This window comes from Bos indicus, chromosome 27 (assembly GCF_029378745.1).
Source record: "Bos indicus isolate NIAB-ARS_2022 breed Sahiwal x Tharparkar chromosome 27, NIAB-ARS_B.indTharparkar_mat_pri_1.0, whole genome shotgun sequence".
Classification (NCBI taxonomy): Eukaryota; Metazoa; Chordata; class Mammalia; order Artiodactyla; family Bovidae; genus Bos; species Bos indicus.
In genome coordinates, this window is record NC_091786.1 from 39,305,775 (window position 1) to 39,325,791 (window position 20,017).

Consider the following 20,017-nt stretch of genomic DNA (forward strand, 5'->3'; position numbering starts at 1 on the left):
TCTCTTAATTGCATGTACGTGGAGAATTACACACTAAAATGTGGGGATCAAACTTGGCCACATCTGGACGAGACAAGGACTACACGTCAAGAATCTGAAGACATTTTGTCTGGACAGGTGCTTTTACTAGACTAATGTAATTGATCAGAAGGAAAACAGGCTCCTATTTGTAAGAACCTAATGATTAAATTATATAAATTCTTTACACCACTTATGTTAGTTCTTTATATTCTTTTATAATTGATGCTTTCAAACTGTGGTGCTGGAGGAGACTCTTGAGAGTCCCTTGGACTTCAAGGAGATCAAACCAGTCCATCCTAAAGGAAATCAACCTTGAATATTCATTGGAAGAACTGATGCTGAAGCTCCAATACTTTGGCTACTTGAGGCACAGAGCCAACTCATTGGAAAAGACCCTGGTGCTGGAAAGATTGAAGGCAAAAGGAGAAGGGGGTGACAGAAGATGAGATTGTTAGATAGCATCACTAACTCAATAGGCATGAATTTGAGTAAACCCTGAGGGACAATAGAGGACAGAGGAGCCTGGCATGCTGCATTCTGTGGGGTTGCAAAGAGTCGGACACAGCTTAGCGACTGAACATCATCAACAGGAACAAAATATTATCTGGAGCAACCTGAAATGGATTACATGACTTGTGAAAGCTTCTCTAAAACGAATGTAACTCACACACACAAATAAATACAACGAATTAATTGAATATTTTAAAAGGTGACCTTAGCAATGGTCTTATTCTTCAGGGGAAGAAAGTGTATCCAGTTAGGCATCTTTCTATGGTAATACTTACAGATATATTATAAGGTTGTCCTCCAGGGGGTGTTAAGTCTTCAGCAATGCTACAGTGTTGCTGAAAGGCATTTGAAGCCAGTTAGCACAGACAGGCAGACAATCAGGCTTCCTTCTCTCTGGGATGCAGGCATTCTAGGGCCCATACCCTGAATTTCACATCTCAGGAACTGTATGGACAGGACAGGCCCCATAGGGCTTTCCATGGGCAAAGATGTGAGTCTTGAAGGCCCCCAAATACTCTCATATGAGTTGGAAGAGGCCATGTAAGTCAAAACGGCAAAGGATCCCTCCTTCCTAATTAAACCTGCAAAGGGCTATTTTTGCTGTTCTTTCTTAATTAAACCATCACCTGGGAGTCTGCAAACCTCTAGGCCTCAGGAGCCAGCAACTTGAAGTAGTCAAGTCCATGACTGCGAAGCATACAGCAGGATGGCTGTGAGGTCCACAGGTGACCAGGTGTCAACATCTGCAATACTGAGAAGCTCTAGGATCCTGAACTAATTACTGAAGCTCCGACATCTCTGATTCCTCATTCACAAGAGACTACATCATAGGACTATGGGAGGATTAACCAAGACAACCCAGAGGAAGTGTCTGGTGTGCAGGAAGTGTCCCATAAACACAATTAGTTGCTTTTATTCCAGAGTCTGGGTCCAGTCCTCATGATGTGGCCTCAGCCGGTCTTTCTCCTCCAGCTACGAAGACCCCTTCATCCCACCCACCCCCCCTACACGCTTATCCCCATGTTCCCTCTGCTTCCTCACCAGCCTCACCATCTGATGAGGTCTCACCCAGGTCTCTGATGTTTAACTACAGTTGAAACCGAAGAGACACAATTTCCTCCTCCAAGAACCAGACGAGGTTTCTCCTACCTCTGAACAGTATCAGGGACACAGTGTCTTGATGCAGAGGTGTATGTGTCTGTCAAATGTATGGAACTGGACGCTTAACATGGGTGCATTTTTTTTTTTTTACCACGTTAAGTTGTACCTCTATCAACCAACCCAGTCAGAACCTGATGAGAAGACCTCAGTCTCTGGGGACAGGGAGACTTGGTTCAAGTTCTGAAACTTTCTCCTTGGCAGGACACTGGGCCTCTTTCACACTCAGCTTCCTCCTCTGTAGATGGGGTGGCTGTCACTTTCTCCTCTAGGAGTGAGGGTTTAGAGGTAGAGTGTTCATACCTGCTCATCTGCTTCAGTCGTGTCCAACTCTTTGCAACCCCATGGACTGTAGCCCGCCAGGCTCCTCTGTCCATGGGATTCTCCAGGCAAGCATACTGGAGTGGGTCGCCATGCCCTCCTCCAGGGGATCTTCTCCACCCAGGGATGGATCCCGCATCTCTTATATTACAGGCAGATTCTTTACCACTAAGCCACCAGGGAAGCCCTAGAGCCATAGTAATAATAGGCAAAGGCCTTGTACCGGGCTTGCAAGCTGATGTTTGCATGATTACCAGGACCTTCGTTTTTGGCATAGGCATTTCTGTGTTGGTCAGAGGCCTCTGTTCACCGCAAGGTAATCTTGAGGACAAAATGTGTGTGGTCTTTTTCTTTCCCATGTGTCTAGCAGAGAGTAGACATGGTGTGTTTAGCTAAACACACTGACTTTTAGGTACCAAACATTTAGAAGCAACAGAACTTAAGGCTCTGCAGGATGTCACGCAACATCTTATCACCCGGGTTTGCTAAGCCTTACTCTTTTGAAGTCTGACAGACACTTTACTTGGCTGAAAACTCAGCTATGGCTCCCCAGTGTACAGGAGAACTTAATAACACATCTCTCATTGGGATCGCTCTTTGGGTTCACATGGGTTGTCTGTTTTTCTCTCTAAAGCAATGGAATGACTGTAGAGTTTTCTGGACCAATAAGTCACTCTGTTTTTCATGATTCAAAGTTAGGCTTTTATTTGGTTTCAAATTAAAAAAATAAATTTCATTATTAAATAGTGAGATGGATCTAACTGAGGTTCAGAGAAGTAGCCGACTCGGGAATATACCGCCAGGGGTACAATTCAGGGGTGGATTGCCTAAACGAAAATGAGTTGTTAGGTTGTCACGTTTGTTCAAAGTTCGACAGTGGCATAATTCAAAGGAAACTGCGATACAAAGTTTCAAATGTTTACAATGGATGAGAGAAGTAAACCAGCTTATTCTACCGCAATCCCAAACGGATTTCTTTTTCGACGCCAGGCAGCTCGGACGCTACACCACGGTGCTAATGTCGTCGGGCTCGTCAGCTTTCTTTTGCCTGCTCGGCAGGGACTTCAAGTATTCAAGGTGTCTCCGCGCGTCCTCCTGATTCTGCCTCACGTAGTACACCACGTAAGAGATCACCATGGTGAACCAGCCAAACATGGTGACCAGCATGGCGTAGTCAGTCGTTTTTTTAGGGAGGTTACAAAGGTCGGCGTCATTGGCAGCGTTGAGGAACGGCCTCCCAGCATGTTCATCCAGCACGGAGGTCTTGCAGATCACATTGTGGGCTGTCTCGTGATTGGACACCATGCTCCGCAGGACTTGCTGGAGCGTACAGTCACAGTGCCAGGGGTTGTTGGCAATTCTGGCTCTGGCCTTCAGGTTATTGAAGGCGTTTTTGTGCACGCTCTGAATCCGGTTGTCAGACAAGTCCAGAGTCTGCAGAGTCTCGGCGACTCCCTTGAAGGCGTGCTCATCGATAAACTCAATGCCGTTTTTGGACAGGTTGAGAACTCTTAGTTGATGGAGGTCCTTAAAAATCTCATTGGGGATGGATGTGATCTGATTGGAGTCCAGGTACAAGAGGACCGTTTCAGGTGGAAGATCTCTAGGTATTTCCTTGAGATTCGCATTGCTACAGGTGACATTTAAACCCCCAGAGGAAGAACAGAGACAGCCCTTGGGACACATACTGGCGGAATGAAAGCACAGTATCATGAGAACGAAACTTTGGAGGAGGAGACACATGGAGAGGGAGCGAGTTAGCCACAGGTCCACCAGATTCATGCTGGAATGTCAGCATAATCACAGGCCCAAGCCTCATCTACTCCGGCAAGCACGTGTGCTCACGGTCCAGCCTGTCCACACGGTTGGTCTCCTTCCGGCGTGGTCCAAAGGGCTGCTACTCACACACGCATCTCTTCATCGTGCTGGTCCTTGCGTGGGCACCTAAAGGGAAGAAAGCAGACGTAATGAGCTCTTTTGCAAACGGGGAGTGGGGGTGCATCGCAACGAAACAGGCATCTGGCATTTTATGCAGGCAGGCGAGCTGTTTATGCAGGTAATTTCCATCAGCACCATTGGGCGTTATCTGTGTAATGGCGTCTCTGCTCAAATCCCAGGTGCTGGGGGAGCGGAAGGTCAACAAACGACGACATTTCCAAGTGACGTCGCCTTGTTGTTCCTGGTGCGGAATCTGAGCAAACAGTCCAGATTCCTCTCCTCTCCACTGGCCTGCGCCACATCCTGTGCCCTTCCTAAAGTTGACGGCAACCAGACGGAGTCACCCCTCTCCCTCCTCTTGCAAGAGGCATCAATGCGAATGAGCCTTTCACATGAGCCGCAACGAGAAATCGCCCTGATATTTTACAGTTGATGACCGCAGATAACAACGACTTTCATGGCTTTTGAACGGCTGTCCAATTTGGAGTATTTTCCCTAAAGAAACCCCTTACTTGAATTATGAATGAGACGAATGGGTACATCCCAACCTTCCCAGCACAGTGTTTCCAGGGGCCTCCAGCCTGGATTCTCCAAAGGAGCTGCCTCCCTTGGGGCCTCTGGGGACTACACCACACCCAGAAGGATGTCCTTACCTGAATTTCCAAAGGATTCTCTTTGTTTGCTAAACAGTGTAGTCCCTCTCCAATAGATCTTCGAATATGACACACAGCTCTTTTTTTTTTTTTAGTATAAAAAGAGTTTTAAGAAATACTAGCCTCTTATATGTAAGCCAAATCATTAAGCTTATAGAGTGCTGTATGAAGTTATGTCAGTGAAGCTGGGGGTGGGGGGTGGGGAATGACATAATTAGCAGCCAAAGAAATGCAACTGTAAAATGAGCTATGAATGTTTTTCTTCTATCAATATAATTTTTAAAAATACCATCTGTATGCTTATAAGAACAGAATAATATGGCATCCTCATAAACACATATTTTGAGAATATGTTTTGGAAAGAAATTTGGCAATATCTATTGAGAACATTAAATTTTACATATATATATATGTGTATATATATACATATATCTTTTGACATTGTAATTTTCTTTCAAGTAATCTATTCTAGGGAAATGTTCTAAAATAAAAATGTAACATTCCCCCAAAAAGGAAATACTAGCCTCTAAGTCTTCCTCAATACCCTATTCTTTTCTTTCCATTATGTGTGTGTGTGTGTGTGTGTATATATATATATATAAATCATTTATATATATAAAATCATATTTATTTGCTTTGTCCCTCAGTCATGTCCGACTCTTTGCGACCCTATGGACTATATAGCCAACCAGGCTGCTCTGTCTGTGGGATTTTTCCGGCAAGAATACTGAAATGGGTTGCCATTTCCTTCTCCAGGGGATCTTCCTGACCCAGGGATTGAACCCATGTCTCCTGTGTCTCCTGCACTAGCAGACAGATTCTTCACTGCTGAGCTACCGGGGAAGCATTATATATATAATATATATTATGTACATAATATATGTACATATCCCCTGGAGAAGGGAAAGGCTACTCACTCCAGAATTCTGGCCTAGGGAATAATGGGGTTGCAAAGAGTCAGACACGACTGAGTGCCTTTCACCTTTCACACACATATATATATATATCTTTTATATATACTTATATAAAATATATGTATATATCTTTATATATATATACATATATCTTTTACATATATCCATCTATATATATATATTTCCTGTTGAGCTGTTGTTGGGAAAAGGCCTAAGAAATTGCAAAGCTTTAGTGATATGAGCAAGATTATGAACTTGCCCCAAAATAGAGATGTGAATATAAGTTTACACTTGAAACCGCTCGCTTGTGTAAAGAGGACAGGCATTCTCGCAGACTGGGGAAGTGGCTCTCAGACAGACTCTGGGCCTTGTCCACAATCACAGAGCTCATAAGTGGTACAGATGGCAATCAAGCCAAAGCCTTTGTTCTGACTGGTGAATCTCAATTCTTCTCGCTACCCCTACAGCTCTTTCTCGATTCCATCTGCTCCATGGGGACAAACAAAGTCCAGGGACTGCTGCGGCTTCCGATGCTGTTATGCTGCGACTCAGTGCCACATGGAGGATCCCATGAGCCCCAGGGAGGGGGCTCCCTGCCCTGGGAACCTGTGCCTGACTTCAGAGGATTCTCTCTCAGGATCTAAGGAACTAGGAAAAGGTTCATCCCTCTTACAGCCGTGAGCAACAAAAGACTTTGCAAACTTGTCTTTTCTAAAGATCCCAGATGGATAAATAGAGAGGGAAATGACTCCAAATGTTACCAAACTCACAGAAAAGAAGATTAATGTGAGCTGAAAACATAACGAACTGGGTTGTTCATCACGGAAAAAAATCAGATTAGCAACAGCAGAATGAAATGAACGTGCTTTTGGAATCTCGAGTCCCTCAAATGCCAGAGAGGCTGCAGCTGAACCCCGAGGCTGACTAAGCCATCCGTCAACAGCTCGTTTCATCTGCAGTGTAGGCTCACCTCCCTCCCGTGTTTTCCCTCCTGCAAACCTTCATTGCGGGGCATTTGGGGACTGTAGTCATTGCCTAGATGGGGGAGAAAAGACATAAAAGGAAGGTACTGGAGGCTACTTCAGAGAAGAAGGAGGGTGGCAGAGGACAGGCACAGGTTCCTGGGTGGAGGACAGGAGATGGACAAATGAATGTGAATAGAGAAACTAGAGTTTCCTGTCATCAAGCAACTTCCACCAATTGAGTATGTGCCACCTCCACCCTCCTAAATCCTGTGAATCGGTGCAAACCCTCCTCTGGAGCACACTCACATCTCTCCAGAGACCGAATCCATCTGGAGAAAAGTATCCTCTAATTTAGACTATGAGCTTCCCAGGTGGCTCAGTGGTAAAGAACCCACCCATCAAGGCAGGAGACTCAGGTTTGATCTCCAGGTTGGGAAGATCTCCTGGAGAAGGAAACGCAACCTGCTCCAATATTCTTGCCTGGGCTACAGTCCATGTGGCTGCAAAAGAGTCAGACACGACTTTGGTGACTAAATAACAACAACAGTTTCGACTCTAAGCCCTGTGAGGGCAGGGACTGGTTTCTGCCTCGTGTAGAAATAATAGCAAATAATTACAAGGTAAACAGTGCACTGAGTTTGTTTTTCAGCTTTCATCCTTATGATCATTGTGCCCGTGGGCAAGTTATTAACCTCTCTACCTCACTCTGCTCCTCCTCATATAGAGATTATAAAAGCATCTGATGACAATGTTGACATGAAAATTGTATCAGATAATCCATGCCAAGCATTTAGTACAATGCATAGTAGGTACCAAGTGGTCAACACTTGCTAGCTATAGTTATTATTATTATTCCAGAACCATTTCCAACTTGTAGCGTAGTGCTACATAAATATCTATCATCGTATGAATGAATCAATGAAATATTCAGCAATCTAGCTGTGCTTTTTCTTCCCTACGGTAATTATTTTCATTATTTTGGCACATAAACGTCGGCTCATCAAACATCTGTTGGTTTTACATGTCAAAACAGTAGTAGCCTCCGGCAAAATCACAAGTGTAGATTCCCACTTGAAGAATAGAACTTTTTCTCAGCACACATCTCTAGGCTTTGTTTCTCCAGAATGGTCAGTCCAATGCTCATGGTCACAGACAAGAGATGGTTAGAACGTATCTTCTCAACATCAGAGTGCAATCTGTCTCGAGATGAAATCCTTCATGCCCTATATGGTCCACCCATACACAGGATGAAATGCCTGTTGGGAGTATAAATCCTGCATATTCCTTGCACTCAAAGAGGCTGGACTCAAAACTATTTCATTTTCTCTCTGTGATTCACAAAAAGGGAATGGAATCTTCTGGGGTTGGCTACATCGCTATTGCTGCAACAGCCTCCAGAGCCTTCACTCTCACCCAGGACTTTGAAGTGACAGAAAGACGCAGCATGTAGAGACGTCCAAAGACATCGCATCAAGGTTACCTCCAGCAGGGAGGACAGAAGAACTGTCTCTCTGCTCTGTCGCGCTGACTGACTGTTTTCCAAAGGGATTATCAGCTTGGCATTGCCTGCAAGTACTGGTTAGATGAACAGCTATTCCCAGGAAGGGAAGCTGTGGGGAGATGTGACTCTCAGAGTGAAAACCAGGCATTCTGCAGACACCAGTGCTTCTCCAGCAGAGGGCAGAGCTAAGGAGGCGCCTAAATGCCCTCTTGTTCTGACCCTGTCAGGTCTAACCACAAACCCAGAGTAACAAACAAGCCATCCTTCTGCGGGGCGAGGGGCTGGGGTGTGGGGAAGCCTCCTTGCTAACTTCAGAATGAGTGAGTGGGACATAAAGGAGCCCTGGGGTCACCTTGGTGAGGTGACAGGCACAGCAGCTCTCCGCCCGCCCTCTTGAGGAGGAAGACAACCCAGCAAGGGGACAGCCCAAATGAAACAGCACCTCTTCTGCCTCCTAAATTCCCCTTCGCATCCCTCAACTCATTACTTCTGCCCCATCCTCATGCCCTCATTCCCTTCCAATAAGTCCGGGGCCACGAGGAAGCTGCAGGGTTTCTGGCTGTGCTGTCAGGGCTGAGCTGCGCCCCCACAGAGGACGGTTTGACCCCCAGACCCCAGCCTTGCTCCCGTGTCCCTGTCACACAAGTTTCCTTTTTTCCCCTTTGGTTGCACTCCTCGGCATGCAGAACTCCCCTGACCAGGGATCGAACTTGTGCCCCCCGCAGTGGAAGTGCAGCCTGAACCACTGGACAGTCAGGGAGGTCCCCTGTCACACAAGTTTCTGAGCTTCAGTAATTAATGCTGGGATCGGGTGGCAATCCTCAAATACTGTTTCCAGAAAGAAAAAAAAAATGTACTTAGCAGCCTACTAAGTGAGAAGGCAGTTCTTTCCATGGCTCATTAAACTCTCTCTTGCATGGAAGCAACCTAAATGTCCATCGACAGAGGAATAGATAAAGATGTGGTACATACATAAAATGGAATGTTAGCTGCTCAGTCATGTCCAGCTCTTTGAACCCGTGGACTGCAGCCCACCAGGCTCCTCTGTCCATGGGATTTTCCAGGCAAGGATACTGGAGTGGTTTACCATTTCCTTCTCCAGGGGATCTTCCCGACCCAGGGATTGAACCTGGGGCTTCTGCATTGCAGGTGGATTCTTCACTGACTGAGCTACCAGGGAAGCCCCTATAATGGAATATTACCCAGCCATTGAAAAGAATGAAATACGGCCTCTTGCAGCATATGATGGACTTAAAGATTGACATACTGAGTGAAGTTAAGTCAGGCAGAGAAGGAGACATCCCTTATGTGTGGAATCTGAAAAGAAATGATACAAATGAACTTATTTACCAAACAGAAACAGACTCACAGAGAACAAACGGTTCCTGGGAAAAGGGATAATTACGGAATTTGGGATGGAAAATACACACTGGTGTGTTTAAGATGGATAACCAACAAGGACCTACTGTATAGCACAGGGAACTCTGCTCAATGTCATGTGGCAGCCTGGATGCCAGGGGAGTTTGGGGGAGAATGGATACATGGATATGTATGGCTGAGTCCCTTCACTGTTCATCTGGAGCCACCACAATATTGTTAATCGGCTAAACCCCAATATAAAATAAAAATCTAAAAAAAAAACCAGGGGACTGTATAACCTAGACATTACCAGTTTACTTTTGCTTTTAACTCTCTGAAGCGCCCCAACTTAGACAAATATATAGCTCTGCTTTGGTGTAACTTAATTATCTAAGTTTAAATACAGGCTGTCACTTATTTGTGACCTTGGTCAAACCTTTCTGTGCATTTAAATTCTTTGTCTAAAAAGCTGGCATAATAGGGGAATTCTCTGGTGGGCCAGTGGTTAGGAAATTACATACTGATTTCTTTATTTGCTCAAGTTTTCTGTCAACTAAGTTGTTGCTCAGTCTAACGTCCAATCACAAGTCTGGTGTACATTATTATATATGTGGATCCTCTGTAAGTGGTTGGGCTTTTGTGTACTTTACTGAATAGAGTACATTAGTGTAGTATTTTTATTTCAAGCCTATAATGTGAGGAAGCAAGTGAAAAAGCAGGCTGATGCAGCTGGTACTTGTGCACTTTACAAGGTCCTGTCCTGTAAGATTGGAAATGTTTCTTTATTTTTTTGTATTTTTTAGTGTATTATTTGTGCAAAAAGGATTATAAGACCATTACAGAATAGTACTATACAGTTGATTGCGTTAGCTGGGTATCTAGGCTAACTTTGATGGACTTATGAACATACTCTTGGAAAGGAACTCGTTCATTTGCAAGGGACTTACTGTATATCCTGGCCGCTCCATTTCCTCTCCAGAGTACTTCCTTGGAGCTAATAAGAGGTTGTCTCTCTCAGGCTATAGTCCTCACTAAGGTCCTAGAACAAAACTTATCGGGAAACTTTCAGATTTTTTTTTTTTTTTGAGTCAGCACTAACAAATAAACAACACTTTTTTTTTTTTTTTTTGAACTCTCTATCTCTCTCTCACTGTGTACTAAATAAAGAATAAAGATAAGATTATGTCTTCCCTGACATCTGTATTTATTATTCATCATGCTGCAAGGTTATAGGAAGGCCGAGTGGGAACCCATCTGTCTCAGTTTCTTTCAGCTTCTCTGTTATTATTACTTCCCACCAAGTGCCTAAGGTATTCGCAAGAGTGAGAGCTTTGCAAACTCTTAACACACAATCTACGTTTAAGTGTAGGCTCCCAAAGATGCTCCAAGGTGCAGAGGCAACTTGAACACTGCTTTTAGAAAGCATTATCCTTGCTGAATTCAGCTGCATTTCTGACTGGGATGGATGACTCTTACCACACACACACACACAAAACCCACAAAAAACCAACTTATCATAATCAATGACTTGGTGGGGAAAGTACAGGATTCAGATCTAAAATCAAGGAAATGAAAACACTAATTTAAATAGACACACGTACCTCAATGTTCACAGCCACGTTATTCACAATAGCCAAGATATGGAAACAGCCTAAACGTCCATTAACACTTGGATAAAGAATGGATAAAGAAAATGTGGCATTTGCATAGACAATGAAATACTATCGCCATTAAAAAAAAAATGAAATCCTGCCTTTTCCAACAACATAGATGTACCTGGAAGATATTATCCTTAGTGAAGTAAGTCAGAGAAAGACAAATACTGTATATTTTCACTATATGTGGAATTCAAAATATGTAGAAACAAGCAAATAAAACAGAAACAGTGTCAAGATACAGAAGACCAACTGCTGGTTAACAGTGAGGAGAGGGGCGGGAAAAGAGGAAAATAGGGAAAGAGGATTAAGAGGTAACAAACGACTAAGTATTAAAAAACAAGATACAAGGATGAGATGTTCAGCACAAGGAATACAGCCAACGTTTTATAACTTTAAATGGAATATAATCTATAAAAGTATAGCAGTATTATAATGTATACCTGAAACTAACATAATACTGCAAATCAACTAAATGTAACTATGAGTGATGATGGAAGTTAACTAGACTTATTGTAGTAAAATTTTTTGCAATATATACAAATACTGAATCAATGTTGTATACTTGAAACTAATATACCATTATATATAATTACTTTTAATAAGAGATGTCAAGTAAATATTAAGTGAAGATGTACATATATGATCCCCCCAGGGATCAATGCAAAGAAATAGAGGAAAACAATAGAATGTGAAAGACTAGAGATCTCTTCAAGAAAATTAGAGATACCCAGGGAACATTTCATGCAAAGATTGGCTCAATAAAGGACAGAAATGGTATGGATCTAACAGAAGCAGAATATATTAAGAAGGGGTGGCAAGAATACACAGAAGAATTGTACAAAAAAGATCTTCACAATGCAGATAATCATGAGGGTGTGATCACTCACACTCAACTAGAGCCAGACATCCTGGAATGTGAAGTGAGGTGGGCCTTAGGAAGCATGACTATGAACAAAGCTAGTGGAGGTGACGGAATTCCAGTTGAGCTATTTCAAATCCTGAAAGATGATGCTATGAAAGTGCTGCATTAAATATGCCAGCAAATTTGGGAAACTCAGCAGTGGCCACAGGACTGGAAAAGGCCAGTTTTCAGTCCAATCTCAAAGAAATGCCAAAGAATGCTCAAGCTACGACACAATTGCACTCATCTCACACTCTAGTAAAGTAATGCTCAAAATTCTCCAAGCCAGGCTTCAGCAGTACGTGAACCATGAACTTTCAGATGTTCAAGCTGGTTTTAGAAAAGGCAGAGGAATCAGAGATCAAATTGCCAACATCTGCTGGCTCGTGGAAAAAGCAAGAGAGTTCCAGAAAAACATCTATTTCTGCTTTACTGACTATGCCAAAGCCTTTGACTGTGTGGATCACAATAAACTGTGGAAAATTCTGAAAGAGATGGGAATACCAGTCCACCTGACCTGCCTCTTGAGAAACCTATATGCAGGTCAGGAAGCAACAGTTAGAACTGGACATGGACGAACAGACTGGTTCCAAATAGGAAAAGGAGGACGTCAAGGCTGTATATTGTCACCCTGCTTATTTAACTTCTATGCAGAGTACATCATGAGAAACGCTGGGCTGGAAGAAGCACAAGCTGGAATCAAGATTGCTGGGAGAAATATCAATAACCTCAGATATGCAGATAACACCACCTTTATGGCACAAAGTGAAGAAGAACTAAAGAGCCTCTTGATGAAAGTGAAAGAGGAGAGTGAAAAAATTGACTTAAAGCTCAACATTCAGAAAACTAAGATCATGGCATCCGGTCCCATCACTTCATGGCAAGTAGATGGGGAAACAGGGGCTGTCTTTATTTTTCTGGGCTCCAAAATCACTGCAGATGGTGATTGCAGCAATTAAATTAAAAGACACTTGCTCCTTGGAAGGAAAGTTATGGCCAACCTAGATAGCATATTAAAAAGCAGAGACATTACTTTGCCAACAAAGGTCCGTCTGGTCAAGGCTATGGTTTTTCCAGTAGTCATGTATGGATGTGAGAGTTGGACTGTGAAGAAAACTGAGCACAGAAGAATTGATGCTTTTGAACTGTGGTGTTGGAGAAGACTCTTGAGAGTCCCTTGGACTGCAAGGAGATCCAACCAGTCCATCCTGGGTATTCATTGAAGGGACTGATGTTGAGGCTGAGACTCCAATACTTTGGCCACCTGATGCAGAGAGCTGACTCATTTGAAAAGACCCTGATGCTGGGAGGGATTGGGGCAGGAGGAGAAGGGGATGACAGCGGATGAGATGGGTGGGTGGCGTCACTGACACAATGGACATGGGTTTGGGTGAACTCTGGGAGTTGGTGATGGACAGGGAGGCCTGGCGTGCTGCGGTTCATGGGGCTGCAAAGAGTCAGACACGACTGAGCGACTGAACTGAACTGATGTAAAACAAAAGAGATCAATCTACACACACACACACACACACACACACGTATAATTAAAACATTATGGAAGAATGTTTATATAAAATGCCTATATAAAAACCTTATATAAAAAATAGATAATAGTCTTATATTCAGAGTATGGTTCTAGAGCAGATGGTGTAGAGAATTTTGACTTTTTATCTTATAATCTTCTCTACTATTTCAATCTTTGCCATGAGCACAGTCATAGTATTAACTAGGTAAGGAAAAAAGGGGTTGGTCTGAAGCTACTGACTGATAAGCTATTTTCTGTTAGGAGTTACAGAAAGTACAAAAGTAGGCAAGACATAATGTCTCTTCTGACCAGCTGAGTCACCCTAAAAAGTCGTTTAAACTGTCTGAGTCTTAGATAAGAGTACAGCACACCATAAGCCTGAGGTTAGATAAAACCAGGGTCAACCCTCAGTTTGGGTACCAGCTGGGGGAGCTTGGGAAAACAAAGCGACTGTTTGGAGTCCAAGGTTTCTCAGCTATAAATAAGAATAACACTCATTTCACAGGTTTCATGTATGGTTGTAACTGTGCCACTCTCATAGCAGATGCCTGACAAAATATTACAGACTCTGAACACGCTTTCAAAGGCATCACAGTCAAGTTCAGATTTCCCAAGGGTTCTGTGGAATACCATCTGTGAGTTGCAGTCTCGTAAGTCTGAGAAACACACTTTTTGAGAGTTACAATGGTCATCAGCCTATTTAAGGTTCTGAGAAGTTACAGCAAAGGAACCTATTAACTCAGAATTATCCAAACATACTTGGTCCCCCTGCCAAAGGCCTCTGGTGTCCTGTAATTTTTATAGCATAACCATCCACAGAATATGATAACTGGTAAATTCAGATCTAACTAAAGAACATTTAATATTATCTCTACTATTTCTCCTCTTACTTCATCCAAATATTCTGAAGGAATACGAGGTGACATGTTTTGCAAATGAGAATTCAATTTGCCACTTGATCCTTCTCAGGCCAAATAACATTACCATACAGAAATAATCACCACCAACTATTAATAAGATTCATTGCAGGCAGAGATGAAAAAATGACTAATCTATAGCTAGCACAAAGGATCATTTTGTTTAATGAAAGAAATATCTCGATTAAAACTTACATGTCCATAAATAAATTGCAACAAATGGGATATTACTGTGTTTCAATTTCAGGCTCTCCGATTTCCTCATCCTGCCTCAGGCACCACTTTTATTTTTGGAAAATCATTAATAACATGATCCTTAAGGGCTTTGAAACCTTGCACATGTGTGCTCAGCTGTGTCCGACTCTGTGACCTCATGGACCATAGCCTGTCCGGCTCCTCTGTCCATGAGATTTAAGAGGTAAGAATACTGGAGTGGGTTGACATTTCCTTCTCCAGGAGAGCTTCCCAACACAAGGATGGAACCTGCATCTCCTGCGTCGGCAAGCAGGTTATTTACCACTACTGTCAGCCGGGAAGCCCCCTGAAAACCTTAGAGAGTGGTAACTCAAAGAGAAGGCTTTGGAGTTAGCCATATCTAAGCCTCTAACAACAAAGGTCTGTCTAGTCAAGGCTATAGTTTTTCCTGTGGTCATGTGTGGATGTGAGAGTTGGACTGTGAAGAAAGCTGAGCGCCAAAGAACTGATGCTTTTGAACTGTGGTGTTGGAGAAGACGCTTGAGAGTCCCTTGGACTGCAAGGAGATCCAACCAGTCCATTCTGAAGGAGATCAGCCCTGGGATTTCTTTGGAAGGAATGATGCTAAAGCTGAAACTCCAGTACTTTGGCCACCTCATGTGAAGAGTTGACTCATTGGAAAAGACTATGATGCTGGGAGGGATTGGGGGCAGGAGGAGAAGGGGACGACAGAGGATGAGATGGCTGGATGGCATCACTGACTCGATGGATGTGAGTCTGAGTGAACTCTGGGAGTTGGTGATGGACAGGGAGGCCTGGCGTGCTGTGATTCATGGGGTCGCAAAGAGTCGGACATGACTGAGCGACTGAACTGAACTGAAGCCTCTAACTTTGACATTCAATCACTTGTGTGTGTGGTAAGTCACTTTAGTTGTGTCTGACTCTGTGTGACCCTATTGGCTGTAGCCTGCCAGGCTCCTCTGTCCATGGGATTCTCCAGGTAAGGATACTGGAGTGGCAAATAGTTATTAAACATATACAGTTACAACTCTTATTAACTCATATCTCAACAGGATTAGATTTTAAGAAATGTGAATATGAGAAATAGAATATTTAGACTATGGTTTTAAGAAAAGTTGTTATAAATGGTACATTACATTTGCCTTCTCAAAATTATATCCTCTTTCTCATGCAACTTACTGACACAAACTGACAACTTTATGCATATTTCCACTGTAAGCTGTAATTAAATTGGAACTTTTTAAATTAGGGAAACTGAATTTTCAGAGTAATTTCTTATAATTGCATCAAATTCTTGGAAAGTTGTATTTTTATTATTTAAAATGAATAAATCTGAACTCCTAGAAAAAAAAAGAAGTGGCCTTAGGATTTGCTTTGATCGCAGATGGAGCAGAAGTTGTATTTTGCCTGTTCTAAGCCTCGGCCTTTTCAAGAGCACGTGCCCCTGCTTTGCTCTTGGCATCTGCCCAGCCACCACGGCCAGCACGCTGGGCAGTGCATGATCCCATGAATCTCACCACTGTCCCAGCCTAGACCCAGCCACACACTGACATGTGGGAAACCCAAACCAGAGCATCAGAGTCAACTATCGGATCTGCGGGTTTTGGACTCATGGACTCATGAGTGAGCCCACCTTAGACCAGAGGACCATTCAGGTACTCATGAACTTGTACGCAAATGCCACCAGGTTTGGGCACACTATTATCTCAAAAAAGCTAGCTGATACACATGGACATTTAACGGTTTAAAAAGTTAACATATTTATGTTAATTATCACAAGGCCCGATTGACATTTAACAGATTCATACCAACAGCTATTAGAAAAAAATGCTTCTTAAAGTTTAATAGAAAACTCATTCAAGAAGGCTGTAGTGGCTCAATGCTGAAGGGCATTAGCAGTTACATTATCAGTAGAACTCTGTCTACTGACCATGAGCGTCAATAATGTTCCAAACTGCTACGGCATCCCCCAAGCAGCTCAGGAAAGCCAATACATAGATGAAAGACATTCATTCAAGACCAAGATCAAATCTGGATAATACGTTTTAAATACTGGTTGCTCCCATACCCCTGGTGCCTATGGCTCAGCGCCCAGAGTGGGGTCAGAGCTCCATCTGTGTAGCTAGGACCAGGGCCTCGGGGGTCAGACTGTATCTGACACTGAGTCCCAGCTCCATCCATGACCTTGCCTTGCCTCAGTCTCCTCCTGTATAAACAACGATCACAGCAGTAGCTATACTTCTTCTATTTGTGGGTGTGTGCTAAGTCACTTCCGTCATATCTGACTCTTTATGACCCCAAGGACTGTAGTCCACCAGGATCCTCTGTCCATAGGATTCTTCAGGCAAGAATACTGGAGTGGGTTATCAGGCCCTTCTCCAGGGGATCTTCCCAATCCAGGGGTCAAACCTGGGTGTCCTGCGTTGGCAGGCAGATTTTTTTTTTTTTTTTTTACGACCAGGCCACCTGGGAAACCCTCTTCTATTTGTAGTGAGGATTAAAGGAGATCATTTAGGTGCACTTGAAACAAGATGTGGCACTAAGTCAGTAAATGTTAGTTATTCCTATTTGTTGAGCGATTTCTGCTTGACACATACTCTTGGAGACAGGGCTTCAGAAGCCATCATGCAAACAGAGACAAATATCAGAGGGACAACTACAGGGAAAACCAAGTTTCTAGAGATTCAGTGGGGAATGTTTTTTTGAGTCTTCCTTGTACTACTTTTATTTTTGTAACTTTTTAAAAATTTGAAATTATTTCCAAATAAGTTTTGAAAAACTTAAAAAATATATATAAAGAGTGTCACATACTGATATGAAACTCATACTGTATGCATACCATTGGCTGAATTTTTCACTTTATCAATAGTTTCCCATGTTATCACATAATCTTTTAATCTATCATGTTTATTTTTTAAAATATTTTTATTGTGGTAAAAGTCACACAATATAAAACATACTAATTTAACTGTATTTAACCGTACTGTTCAGTGGCAGTAGGTACGTTCACATTGCAATTCTCATCATTATCCGTCTCCTGAATTTCTCACCTTCCTAAACTGAAACTGTCCTCATTAAACAGCAGCGCCCCACCCAGTCCCTGGAATCGACCAACGTACTTTCTGATTCTGAATGTGGGTGTTCTAGTCACCTCGTATAAGTGGAATCACACAGTATTTGTCTGCATCTAATGTACACTGGAATGCATTTCTAAGTTAACGTAATCTACGTCCTGCAAACAGACTGTGCCTTCTTTTTTCCTCCAGTGCCATGCAGCAGGTTCTCATTGGTTATCTATTTTATACACAGGAGTGTATATATGTCAATCCCAATCTCCATGAAGAATTTCAAGGTCATGCCTTAGCAACTGTGATGAAACAGAACGGAAATAAACAATATTTTGTTAATTCAGGCGCTATGGCCAGCATGCAGTTACTCTGAGGTGCTCACCTGTTGTTTTGTCTGCAAAAGGTGTCCATCAAATGAAACCTGCTCTCCATTGCAGACACCTAAAGGTAGACCCCCCAGGGAAGGCTTTCTCCAATTTCATTTTGGCCACTCACCCACCAGCACGCCTGCCCAGACCTGTGACTTCACAGAAAGTGTCACCGAGTAATCCAGGCTGATAACCTGAGGCTGACATCTGGACCCTGATTTCCCTTGCATTCAAATTATCCTTCCTTCTAGAACCTGACAATTTTTCCTTTCCAGAATGCCTGTGTGAAAAACCAAGTAGAATTGCCACCCCTCCAACATGCTAGGAGAAAACAAGCAGTGGATAAATTATCCTGAACCCTCATGTGATTTGCCTTCAATTTCAGGCTGAGTCTTCATTCCACTAAGGATCCTAAGGTACACTGTCAAATTCCATCTTCTTGGTGACCTCATGGGGGATCAGGTAAGATCAAACTTTTCCTCACTGATTTTATCCTGTGATACATGCTTTTCAAAAAGCTATGTCCTCTACTGTATAGCACAGGGAACACTGCTCAATACTCTGTAATAACCTATATGGGAAAGGTACCTGAAAAAGAATGAATACATGTGTATGAATAGCTGAATCACTTTGCTGTGCATCGGAAACTGACACAGCATTGTAAGTGACACTACACTCCCATTTTTTAAAAAAATAAATAAATATGCTAGCATGCTAATATGCACTAATTAAGCATGCTAATAAACAAATATGTTAATATACATAAAAAAAAAAAAACCAGACTTAAGTCTTCCTTAGAGAAGAAGATAAGGTGGAAAAACAGTATCTGCAGAATTATAGAGTCACACAGAAGGCTTGCTTGGATACTACTGATGACAATTTAATTCAAGCCAAAGGATCCTCAGACAGGCAGTCTCCTGTTCATGAAATTATGCCCTTGGGTGAACGAGGCTGTGCTTTCAGATTAATGGCTTGGGTCTAGCCTAGAGCTGTTCTCACCTCTTCCTGTTCTCCACCCGAGTCCTTTATCTTCTTAGTGAAACATAGGCTTCTTCCCCCCAAACTTCCTTTTACGTAAGGAAACTCAACAAAACAAAAAAAGGAAACCAGAACTGAGTTTCCATACTACGTAGTTCATGGCACGTCCATGGGGAACTGTGGGGCCCTGTGTTGGTTTGACTTGCCTCTGGGAATCACCCGGAAAAATTAACAGCTATCCAGGGACTTAGCTTTTGTCAACAACCAACCAAATAAAACTTTCCAAACTCACTTAATTGTCTGCAGGATGCAGTAAGACTTCCTCAACACCTCACTCAGAGGTAAAATGCCAATTGAAATAAAACCGAATGTGTGTTCTCCATCCCAGCATGTACTCTATCTTGGGGAAGAAACCAGCCAGGTAAGATGAGTAAGAAAGGTAAGAATCGGTCCAGGTGAAGATAAGAAAGTCAGGCAGAGGAGAGAGCCACTCCCAGAAAAAGATAACAAATTCCCATTTCTGTCTCCTCTGAAGGCTTGCACAGTTTTTAAAATGTAAATCATCAGAATATTAAGAAGCAGTCACCAGCTTGATTGCCCATTGGACAGTTTCAGAAGCTGTGACCAAATTGTTCTTGTTCAGTCACTCAGTCGTGTGCTACTCTTTGTGACTCCATGGACTGCAGCACACCAGACCCCTCTGTCCTTCACCATCTCCCAGAGTTTGCTCAAACTCATGTCTGTTGAGTCGATGACGCTATCTAACCATCTCATCCTCTGCTGACCCTTGCACCTGTGACCAAGTTGCCTATGTATTAAAGCAAGTCCGCACACAGTCAGCTCCAGTAACGACTGGTCAGGAGAAGGTGGGTGGTTTTTACGCCACCTTGGCATTTTGCTTTGTCTCAGGATGTGAGAACGGGGGAAATGTTGGGTCTGGGCTGGCCTCCCGACTCCCTGACGTAGTGACACTGAACTTAAGCATGAGGACATCATTCTCCCCGCTGCCCCTACCCCAGGACCCTGCATCCCACACACTTCTTTGC

The 20,017-nt window shown here is 43.0% G+C and overlaps 1 protein-coding gene across 5 annotated transcripts in view; it reads right to left on the reverse strand.

Moving 5' to 3' along the window:
- Positions 1-2,688: 2,688 nt before the first annotated feature.
- LRRC3B (leucine rich repeat containing 3B) overlaps positions 2,689-20,017 on the reverse strand; it is a 95,235-nt gene continuing 77,906 nt past the window's right edge. For all 5 annotated transcript variants that reach the window (XM_019953616.2, XM_070781527.1, XM_070781528.1 and 2 more), the window contains exon 2: positions 2,689-3,954. In XM_019953616.2, coding sequence (XP_019809175.1) covers positions 3,013-3,792 — 780 coding nt within the window. In that variant the 5' untranslated portion in view covers positions 3,793-3,954 and the 3' untranslated portion in view covers positions 2,689-3,012. The remainder of the gene's footprint in view (positions 3,955-20,017) is intronic.